Raw genomic sequence first — 12071 nt, forward strand, 5'->3', positions numbered from 1 at the left:
TTAGTGTTAATATAAAAATAAAATTGAAATTTATTATTAATTCAATATACTAACAAATTTATTAATTTTGTGTTGATGTTAAAATATAATTATTTTACTTCACACAAATGAAACAATAAGAAATTGCTATATTGCATTTATTTTAAATTATACTGCAACTTGTGCTACAAAACTATTATCTTCACTTATTGTACTATTAGCTCCTGGAATCCTCGCCCCGTTCTAAAAAGAAAAATAACAATTAATGAATTAATAAAAATAGGAAAATAATGTATTACCAAAATTTTTCCCCTGTCCTCAATAATACCATAGGCAAAATGATTTAAGATAATGGATTTTGGAAGTGCCACTCCCTGAAACCTATAAATAGGTCCTCCAGTAATATCTGTGTCCAATTTAAACACATTGCAGACAGTTATCCTGCCCAAATGATCAGTGTTAGCAACCATGGGTCCTCTGGAAATATCAACGTGGTGGCCAGCTTTGAATAATGTCACTTTATCACCATTGTGGGCTGCAATATCTGGAATTTGCTTAGTTTTGTGTACATTATTTCTAAACATCTCCAAAGCAAAGTCTTTATCCACATCCAAACATTCTATTGGATGGGCTTGTTGACAGAATTTTACCATTTCTATTGAGAGTACTTTTAGTTCGTTAGTCGTTGGAGTCCAATTGTCCAAATCTAATTGTACATCATATACGAAACTACCAGACTTTACTGAAATAAATTATATGTATTCAGTAAAGTAAATAAAAAAAAATTCATATTTTAGTTATGAACTAAATGAAATGAATACTTGGTTTAGCACAACGTGTAAATATGTATTTGATCAATTTGATAATTATTCTTTTATTTGTAAATTATTTGTGTTCAAGTTCAAATTACACAACTTAAAACTTAAATCACATTTAATCATTAAAATAAATGTATTTAACGCAATTATTGTTTTTTTTTTTTTCTTTTTTCTTCTTTTTATAAACCCATGTTCAAAAGTTATTGATATTAAACTTTAACAAATTAAAATTAATTAATCCATATTATTATACTTGATTTTTTTATCTAGGCAGTGTTTATTTTATTATTATAAAAAAAATTAAACACAAAATGATAAAGAAAAAAATTTGTTATACGTTTTTAAAGAACAATACAATGTTCATTTAGGTTTTCAGATAATTATGCCTAGACGTAGAGTAACTCCAGATGAGAGGAGTAGACCAATTGGATTATTGAAATCTGAGGCCAATCAGACTGAAATCTCAGATGTTACACAAATAAACTGACTCTACTTTAGATAGACCAAGGAGTAGTAAACCAAGGAAAACACAACTGCAAATGAAGACCGATATTTGCGATTGAAAGCCAGTAGGGCACCCAGTTGCAATATGAAGACGCTTGGCAAATGCAGGGAACTATTTGGAACAATGATAAGAATGGATAAGGCTTCATGTTCCTGAATGGAAGAATCGAAATCTGTAGTTTTCATAGATGAAAGTGGAAATGGGTGTTTAATGATGTGGCTGATCTAAATTCATGAAAGATCCTGAAACGGTGGTGGCTTTTGAAACAATCATCCCACCTTAATACTCTCCCAAGTATAATTTTGATAACATGGACTAATATATCCCAAAATAATATGTAATCCTACACAATGAATGCAGCGAAGGGGTCAATCAGCTATTAATAAACATGTACTAAATTTTATGTATATATAAATCAAAAATAAAAATTGTTGATGTATATTGAATTTATTTAGTGTATATTGTTACCAAATAAAGAACTTAAAGAAAATTCTAAATATCAAAAATTCAATGACAACACGATTTTTACTTATTTCTTTTTTTTTTTAATATCACTTATTTTTGAACATAAGTTTAAGTGATACAGATAAATTGTTTCACTTTGTTATTTTTCAAAACATAACGAATGAATGAATTAAACTCATCATAGAATAAAATTCTTACCATTTGGACTCGGAAAGCTGTGCAATTGTATTTTAACATTGTCTTTAAATGCATCAGAAACGACCGCTCCCAACAGAAAACTGCAAGTTCTCCAGAAGACTTTATTAACAGCTGCTGGGTTAGCAATTTGATAATGTAAAAAGTCTAACTTGCATGAATCTGGCAGAGGTCTGTGCATATGCCAAAGTGTTTCCTTATTGAGTAGTGCCACAGCTGAACGGTCAACAAACTTATCACCCAAATCTATAAAGACTCAGTTATATTTATAAAATTAATTAATGAATTATATAATTTACGTTTGACACAATCATATGGTGTTGATATATTCTTATTCATGACTAGATTTGCCTCAGGTGGTCCTTCAATTTGCACTTCTATTTTTTCAATTCTGCCTACATTTTCACGCTGTCGCTGTTTTTCGGCTACAAATAGATCGTTCTGCCTTTTAGCTTCGTTTGATATACTAGTGGAGTACCCTAAAATTAAATCAAAATAGCTGGGGCGATTCGATTAACCTTAAGAGAAATACTTTTAAATGTGACATTCCTGATGGTTTGTTTAATAGTCGAGACTGCGAGACGTTGGGACAGATTGTTTAAAGTTGTCATTTTTGATTAGTAAAGTGTTTTCTTACTTCATTTATTTAAACAATAGTCAGGCCGACTTTTTTGGTTAGAAATTTTGAACTAATGAAAATGGTGAACCATGTGTGAAAATATTCAAATATGCATTTTATCAAATAATAAATATGTAATAAAAAATCCATAGTTTAATTTGAAAATATTATTGATTTTATGTAATACATTAATTTTGTGTTGAAATTATAATAAATTAATGAAAAAGAATGTTTTGAATGGTTGAATAATCAGAATCTGATTATATATTTCGTGCTATGGCTTAACAAGTGCATCAGATGATGGGCTATAGTATATATAATTAAACATATTAAATTGTATTATTAAGACTTAAAAAAATGTGCATAAAATAAAAACTATAAATAAACATTCCACAGAATAGGTAATTTGAAATTGTTAGGTTGCCACACTGATATTTGACATCTTCGATTTCGCAGTGTCATTTGACTTTTTGATTTTGTGGTTCGTGCATAAACAAACTATTAAAAAATGGCTTTGGACGCTCTTTGTGGCCTGTCCGACTACGATAACAAAGTAAAATTGGAATACGACAGAAATGTATCCAAATTTTGCGGTAATTTCATGAATAATATGACACTGGAAATGCCGCCGTTTAATGTAAGTAAAACTTATATTTAGTAGAAAACCGAGTTAACTGAGTAAGTAATGAGACTTATATTGTTTATTTTCAGCCTGGTGAAGGTTTAGATTCGTTGAGAGTGGATGAAAATGGACATGAAATAAAAATGAGATTTGATCATGGAACTACAACATTGGGTTTCATGTACCAGGGTGGTGTAGTTTTGGCTGTCGATTCCAGAGCTACAGGCGGTCAATTCATTGGTTCCCAAACAATGAAGAAAATCGTTGAAATTAATGATTTTCTGCTGGGTATGTGCACTGTCATTACTTGAATTAGGTTATGTTATCTTATTCGTGTCTTCAAAAGTGATCTGTGGTTTGTTTGTGAAATACAGCACATTTTCCTAAAACAACTATTGCCTTAGTTTTAAATTAGAATAATCATCTTGGACCATGTGCTCTTTATGTTTCGTTACAAATCATTAATGTAACAGCTAGTTTAAGCTTATATATTATGAAAAAGTTCCATTACAAGCATAAGTAAACTTAATAAATACATCAAAACTATAAAATTTAGTGAATTAGTATTATTTTAAGTATAATTACAATAAAATACTTTCATTTATAAAATAAAGCTTCATACTCTGGTTTTTTATAACTTCAAGGCATCTGTTTCTCACATAACCAATTAATGTTATGGATATATTGTTTTGGAATTTAATTTTATGCTGCAAAAATGGCATTCTTCAGAATGTTTAAAATTTTCTATATAGGTTAATCAAATTTTCCTATCTACTATTTCCCAAAGGTTTTCAAGGGTTTCTATGCTGACCATTTAAAAATGGTCATATTTTTGTTTAAGAATCATTTACAACTTTTACAGTTTGCTTGCATCATTATCATGAATCATATAATTGGTATGTCTTCTACACATTGTATTGCTGAGAATGGCCATATACTGATATATTTCCATTATTCCATTAATTTTAAGGAGTCACTTCAATACCAGGAAAGCATCCCCAAACCATTACATTTATAGGATTATGATTAATATGTCTACTTTTGACTCCTCACCCAACAAACACAATAAGAATTATGCAAGAAATGGTCCTGTTTATATGCTGGACGAACTTAATCCAGGCTTATTACATGGAAATAAACGGTTTTTTCACAGGTTTTCAAACATGATAGTTGTTTTGCCTCTGTAATGTACTGAAATGACAACATCTCCTAGTTTCTTCCTAATGTTAATTGCTATCATAGTCTGGATGGAGAGGATCTAAGGATATTAATTACAGATCTTCAATGTAGAAAAAATTTAATGGTTTTGAAAATAATGAACCTATTTAATTCCAATTGCCTAGAAATGTCATGTTGCTTACTCTTACTTTATACTTTGATATTATAGCTAATCATGATCACTACTAAGAAATGTTTAAATCAAATACACCATCCATATGGATTAAAACAAATATAGTATAGTCAGAAGATCACAAATCTCACTAAATGTGTTATGTGTAGAAATAATAAAATTACTAAACATTATAAAGGACGTAATAATTAAAATATTTTGTATTTGTTTTTCTAATTTTGTTTGGTACTCAAGTAAACCAAACTATTTTTTCAATATATTATTTATTCAAACATCACAATACAACAAAACAATATTAAATTTTTTATGAAAAAAATTAAACCAGGTTTCCACTCAGAAAAAAGTAATCTTGTGGTAGTGAGAAATAATATTTGAAATTAAAAATTAAATAAATAAACCAGAATTTTTGCTGGAGTTTCGCATTATAAAAGGAGTTACGAGTAGTATGCAAAAGTCTGCTTTAGTTTTTGAGAAATTGTGTTCATCATCTTAAAATTCAACTTGCCAGAAAAATTGGACTAATGTTTAAAAACTGCAACACAAAAAATATTGCTTTTTTTTACTCTTGGACTTTCTCATCCAAACGTTTCATACGTATATTTACTCCTATTCATTCTTTTACTCTGATGTGCTTAAAATATATATTCACTGTTAAACTTTATACCTATACGTGAATGCATGATTATAAAACTTTTACCGACCCAAACTCATATTGTATTGTATAATTTTATAGGAACATTGGCTGGTGGAGCGGCAGATTGCGTATACTGGGACCGAGTTCTGGCCAAACAATGCAGAATGTACGAACTTCGCAACAGAGAACGAATTTCAGTAGCGGCTGCATCTAAATTGATGTCAAACATGGTTTACAATTATAAGGGAATGGGATTATCAATGGGAATGATGTTGGCTGGCTGGGACAAAAGAGTAATTCATTTGTGTTATATTTTATATATTTTATTATTTATTAATTATGAATATTTTAGGGTCCACAACTATATTACATCGACTCCGAAGGTACCCGTACAGCAGGCAAAGTGTTCAGCGTTGGATCCGGTTCCATTTATGCATTTGGTGTGCTTGATTCCGGATACAAGTGGGACTTGACTGACGAAGAAGCTTACGATTTAGGTCGCAGGTCAATCTATCACGCCACACACAGAGATGCTTATTCTGGTGGTATTGTTAGAGTTTACCATATGAAATCCACTGGATGGGTACACATTGATAACCATGATTGTAATGATTTGCACTATAAGTTTGAACAGGAAAAGCTGGACAAACAGAATAAAATAGATTAAAATTAATGTATTTTTATTATAATTTTTGAATTAAATTTTCTATAATAAAACTTGTCTTTTTAATGTACCTATACTTTCCCTATTTAATAAAATAATCATAAAATAACGAAATAAAATTAATATTTTAGAAATATATTTTTCTAAAAATAAATGCGTTGTATAGAAATTTTCAACTGTATTTAAATGCAATATTAAATAAATTATTAGATAATACATTTTTATACTTTTTAATATTTTTACTAGTCTAGTCTATTGTCTATTTTGTCTTAAGGTTTCAGAAAAGTTCTGTTATTTAAATTAAGGTTGATTATTTAAAATTAATGAATATGTAGCCATTCATTCTATTTCATGAATATATTAAGACAGAAGACCCAATTAAAAATTAAAATATTATAAAGCAGGCAACCAGGATTGCTCTGTATATGTGTATTGCCTATTTTATTTACATTTCGACTATATTAATGAAAATAAAACGAAAACTTCAATAATTATTTGCTTCTATTCTTTTCCAATAATAGAGTAATATTTATGAAAATGCAACACTTGTTATTTACAAATTGTCACAATTGACAAAAATAAGTCAAAAAAAGAAACGAAATTTTAGTGCAAGTTTAGAAATGAACCCGAAATTTATCGATGGCGTGAATCATACTCTCTAATCGACTATCCCCGCACGATATTTTTTGAGCGGCCGTCTCTTCCACCCGTCATTCGCGACTGTGCGCGCTTCGATCTCTCACGTATTCAATATAACGATGGCTTCGAAACCGCAACTCACTTCGGAGGCCGCTTGGCAAAAACTCCAGGAATATTACAACTCCACCGGGAAGAATCTCGTCATCAAGGATCTCTTCGCCAATTACTGTGGGCAATTCAACGATTTTAGGTGAGAAATATTTCCAGATTTTTTGAAATCGACCGGTTCACAGCTTTAACCTTTGTATGACCTTGTCATATTTGTTTTGAAATTCAAATGTTTTTTGAAAATAACTAATTTAAATGATAAAATTTACGTTAGTTTGTCCTAAAAATAAAATTTTAAATTATTTTTGCAATTTTTTTCTATATTTTTTCAAAATAAAAAAATATTTAAATAGTTGTATTAATTATTATTTAGTTATTTGTAATTAATAATGATTAATACATCATATTATTTATAAATTCTTATATTACTTTCTAAATTTATTCTTAAATTCTTATTTAGCTTGACTTTGAACACCCCGAATGATGGCCCAATCCTCATTGATTACTCCAAAAACCGCATCACAAAAGAAGCCCTGCAATTGCTCTTGGACCTCGCCAAAGCTCGTGGCGTTGAAGAGGCCCGAGATGCAATGCTCAAGGGTGAAAAGATCAACATTACTGAGAACAGGGCGGTCTTACACACAGCTCTCCGTAACCGTTCCAACAACCCCATCTTGGTTGATAACAAAGATGTCATGCCAGAGGTCAACGGTGTTCTTGAACACATGAAGCAATTTACCAACTCCATCTTGTGTGGACAATGGAGAGGGTGAGTGTAACATTTTAACAATATTATATCCTTGCATGTTATGATTATTACTAGCCTTATTTGAGTGTGATATAATATTTCATAATAATTACTAATATAATGAACTCCCAAAAAACATACGGTTGAGAATGTCATATTAATTATAGTAATGATAGTAATAATATAATGGTCTATTAATTAAAAATAGTTATGTTTATGAAATCTAATCTATTAGAACTTTGAATTACACAATATCAACTAATTTGTCATAAGTGTAAATAAATAAATAAAGATTTATAAAGATTTTGGATTAATGTGAGTTGTAATCAATAAAATGATTATCTCTTAAAATGTTTATTAATTTTAGCTAAGAAATAAATGCTTACTCACTATGCTACATTTTATCAATTGCATAATATATTACCGAACACATTTAACTAGTTTTTTAATACGTGAATCGATCGTGAAAATCACATGAATAGTTTATTATAAGTTGTTCTGTTTGATATCATAAATATTAGATTAATTAAAAGTGGCTGGTATGTCTTTCTAATTATAATTCACATTTTCTAGACTAAATAATTTATATCTCAACCTAATTTTCTCTTTGTATTAGATATTCTGGAAAACAAATCACTGATGTAGTCAACATTGGCATTGGTGGTTCTGATTTGGGCCCCTTGATGGTTACTGAAGCCCTTAAGCCCTACAACAAGGGTCTACATTTGCATTTTGTTTCCAACATTGATGGAACTCACTTGGCTGAAGTCTTGAAGAAAGTTGATCCTGAGACTGTTCTCTTCATCATTGCTTCTAAGACCTTTACCACCCAGGAGACATGCACTAACGCTAAATCCGCTAAGGACTGGTTCCTTGGTTATGCCAAAGATGTAAGAAACCAGCCTAAATGAATTTATGTTAATATTTTACAAATTGTACTTATTCTAGCCGGCAGCAGTTGCAAAACACTTTGTGGCACTCAGTACTAACGCTGAGAAAGTGGCTGAATTCGGAATTGATACTGCCAACATGTTCCAATTTTGGGATTGGGTTGGAGGCAGATACTCGTTGTGGTCTGCCATTGGTTTGAGTATTTGTTTGTCCATTGGATTTGATAACTTCACTCAACTTCTTGAAGGTGCCCACTTTATGGACAACCACTTCAAGTCTGCTCCACTAGAGAAAAACGTAAAAGAATAGTTATTTAAGTCTAATTATTTACTAATAATTTATTGTTTAGGCACCAGTAATTTTGGCCCTTTTGGGAATTTGGTATTCCAACTTCTTTGGAGCTGAAACTCATGCCCTCCTCCCATATGACCAATACTTGCACAGATTTGCTGCCTATTTCCAACAGGGTGATATGGAAAGTAACGGAAAGTACGTCACCAAAGCCGGCAAAGTTGTAAGTATATTAACATTAAACAATAATTGCGGATTTTTATTTAAATTATAGTTAAATTTAATATATTTTTTTTAAATTGTGTATATTAATTTTACAATAATTTTAGGTCGATTTTGCTACTGGTCCGATAGTTTGGGGTGAACCCGGCACCAACGGCCAACACGCCTTCTACCAACTCATTCACCAGGGTACCAGACTCATTCCTGCTGATTTTATTGCCCCCGTCCAAACCCATAACCCCATTAGCTCAGGCATTCACCACAACATTCTGCTTTCCAATTTCCTGGCTCAAACTGAAGCTCTCATGACAGGCAAAACTACTGAGCAAGCCAAGGCTGAACTGACCAAAGCCGGACTCAGTGGTGAGCAATTGGAGAAATTGTTGCCTCATAAAGTTTTCCAAGGCAACAGGCCTACCAACAGTATTATAGTGAAGAAGGTCACACCCTTCACCTTGGGTGCTCTTATTGGTATGTGATCATTAATAATTAGAATTTAACGTGTCATTTATTGTGTCGTATTTTTCAGCAATGTACGAAATGAAAATCTTCGTTCAAGGAATTATTTGGGATATTAACTCCTTTGACCAATGGGGTGTAGAATTGGGCAAGCAGTTAGCCAAGGCCATTGAACCTGAACTTCAAGACAATAATCCTGTTAGCACTCACGACTCCTCGACCAACGGTCTCATCAACTTCATTAAGGCCAACCGTTAAGTACCTCCCCCATACTTGTTAGAGTATTTAAATATATCAACTAGCTTTAATTGTGAAAACAAGGACATTTGATAGATTGTATATTTATGATTTGTTATTGTAAAAGCGTATATATTGTTTTTAATAAAATATATTAATTAGATTTTTTGTTTGTTATTTACAGACGGTGCTTTGAGTAAGGTAGGTGACTAGTGATTTGTTCCGACGTGGTCACTGTCATTCTATGTTAGCACGAGCTTTGTTTTTCATGCATTACTACCAATGCTCCCAATATTAATTTTACTATACTTTTAACAAGGAATGTTTGTCTTGTCCCTTGTCCCGTAAGCAGTCGTGTGTTAGGTTTAATCTAACATATCGAACTTTAAGAAATTAATTATAAATTTACTTACATTCCTACTGTCTTCGTTTGAAATGGAATTTCTTACCACTAATGTAATTTGTATTGTTTTTATGTTTGAAATGTATAACATTATTATGTTATAAAACATTTTTAAAATCAGATTCTTTTTTAACATTGCGAAATAATATATTAATACATTAAAAAGCAAATTATATTCTGCATGATAAATTATTTTGCTGTTCTATCTGAACATTGTAGTCACTTTCGGATAAATCAATCATAGCCATATTTGATATTAAAGCTAAAAAGTGTAATTAAAGACTCTTAAATGTAATTTATTGATTGAACATCTATGAGTTGAAACATATTGATGGAATAAGTAAATTCTTATTGGAAAAATGTATTTATATATTACAAATCTAAAAAAGGCTAAACGCTAAATTGAAATTTATTGATTAGACATCTATGTGTTGCAACATATATTCCTGGAATAAATAAATTCTTAATGGAAAAAATATTATATTCAGTTATAACAAAATAAAAATTTATGTGCAGCTTGTATGACTGACAAAAACTCTTGTCGAAAACTATGTGACGTGACTGTTAGCATTATAATTAAATTAAATATTGTAAATTTTATATGTTATAATTCTTTATGATGCATTGAGTGATTAACTAGAGTTAGTTAAAACAGTTTTCGTTTGTTAACGCTTTAGATACTTAACAATCGTTAAATCAGTAGTTATAGTAAAGCGAACGGACATGGCGAGATTTTTGAATCTGAATAAATTGAAAACATACCGAGATTTCATTATTTGTTGTTTTCCGCGGTTCTCTTTTATCAATTTTATTCTTATAATTATATTAAAAATAATGTTTTAGCTACCCAATGTTTTAGATATGACAATATTTCAACTAGAAAAAAATCAGTGCGAGAAAACCGAATATATACTTTGATAATGAATGTTAATTATTTTGATACGTTGGTGAACTGCAAATTTTTCCATGATGATTTGACATTGAGTTATGATAACATCTATTAAAAAATATTTAAAACATTTATTTCGTTTAGCGGTGACTTTAAAATATTTTAAATATCGTATGAGCTTAGTTGAATGGCGCATGATACAATACGACGAAAATACCTACAGAAGTGTCACTAGAATTTAATTTAAATTGTGGAAATATAGTTACAAGATCTTATATATTCTAGTTTGAATAATAATAATAATAATAATAATAATAATAAAATAAGGAAAATAAAACGCTATTATTATTGTAACATATTTTATTTCATTCATTCATTCACTGTATTTTTAGTGACACAAAATAAGTATGCACAGTATGTTTTATTGTTAAATATATTTCGTACCTAAAATATTGATTCTCCATCATAGTTAATGTATATGTTATTCGTAATAACCGAAACCCTTCGCTGACCGAATTTTCTGCCCACAACGCATTATGGGCATGGTAATTTACCCACGATACGTTTAAGTGATGGTTTCTCCGTCCAGTGAGTAAAACAAATTAACCAGACCAGACCCGTTGTGGGTAAATTATGTTACCCATAACGCGAAATATGTTTGCTCGCGATTTTGTTTTGCTTTATGAAACATTTCATTTCATTTCATTCCGTTTCTCCACATCGCCTTGTTGTATGTTTTACGCAGAAAGCTTTGAAACCTAAGTTTGTTTCGTATTTTTATAATTATACTTTATGCTTACTATGAGACATCTAAATATAGCTTTGTGTTCCTATTATTTTTTTACTCGAGTTGTGTTTTGAACATACTACACTCTTTTTTAAATAATTAAATAGTAAATAAATTAAATAAAATCCCTTATATCAGTAGAACAGTATACTCATTTAGAAGTTGTGATAAGCACAAGCCGCTTACAACCTCTGAGAGAAGGACTCTTGCATCTCAAGTAGTGGACTTAACTAAGAAAAATAAAATAATCGAGTCGTTTATTTATTTAAGTATAATATAAAAAATATATAATTTATTTATTTTATATATTTATAATAAATTTCTTTTGTGGTCTTTAAAAATAAAAAAATAATCATAAATAAATTAATGAATTACTTATTATTTTTACAATTTAGATTTCATCATTTTACTGGACCATAATAAGTTCTTTAATATATTTATAATTTAATTTTATATATAAATCTTATACAGATAAACGTTTATCAATATTTAACAAGATTTAAAAAATAAATAGGCTTAACTAGTTGTCAACGTTTTCCGAACAG

The 12071-nt window shown here is 30.0% G+C and overlaps 3 protein-coding genes across 3 annotated transcripts; 2 read left to right on the forward strand and 1 right to left on the reverse strand.

Moving 5' to 3' along the window:
* Positions 1-121: 121 nt before the first annotated feature.
* LOC109602149 (39S ribosomal protein L39, mitochondrial) lies at positions 122-2654 on the reverse strand. The gene is made up of 5 exons (XM_020018481.2): positions 2495-2654; positions 2262-2441; positions 1966-2208; positions 279-721; positions 122-222 (listed from the first exon to the last, which is right to left on the reverse strand). The coding sequence occupies exons 1-5, from the start codon at positions 2571-2573 to the stop codon at positions 148-150; spliced, it is 1020 nt and encodes a 339-aa protein (XP_019874040.1). The 5' UTR covers positions 2574-2654; the 3' UTR covers positions 122-147.
* A 367-nt stretch (positions 2655-3021) lies between these two features.
* LOC109601971 (proteasome subunit beta type-5) lies at positions 3022-5905 on the forward strand. Its single transcript, XM_049965481.1, has 4 exons — positions 3022-3218; positions 3293-3491; positions 5288-5481; positions 5541-5905. Exons 1-4 carry the CDS (start codon positions 3090-3092, stop codon positions 5853-5855), a joined length of 837 nt encoding a protein of 278 aa, XP_049821438.1. The 5' UTR covers positions 3022-3089; the 3' UTR covers positions 5856-5905.
* Positions 5906-6472: 567 nt separating this feature from the next.
* On the forward strand, positions 6473-9610 carry LOC109602109 (glucose-6-phosphate isomerase). The gene is made up of 7 exons (XM_020018442.2): positions 6473-6741; positions 7060-7368; positions 7964-8237; positions 8296-8535; positions 8588-8752; positions 8859-9222; positions 9281-9610. Exons 1-7 carry the CDS (start codon positions 6611-6613, stop codon positions 9466-9468), a joined length of 1671 nt encoding a protein of 556 aa, XP_019874001.2. The 5' UTR covers positions 6473-6610; the 3' UTR covers positions 9469-9610.
* The last annotated feature ends 2461 nt before the right edge of the window (positions 9611-12071 follow it).

The sequence above is a fragment of the Aethina tumida genome, chromosome 1 (genome assembly GCF_024364675.1).
Source record: "Aethina tumida isolate Nest 87 chromosome 1, icAetTumi1.1, whole genome shotgun sequence".
NCBI lineage: Eukaryota > Metazoa > Arthropoda > Insecta > Coleoptera > Nitidulidae > Aethina > Aethina tumida.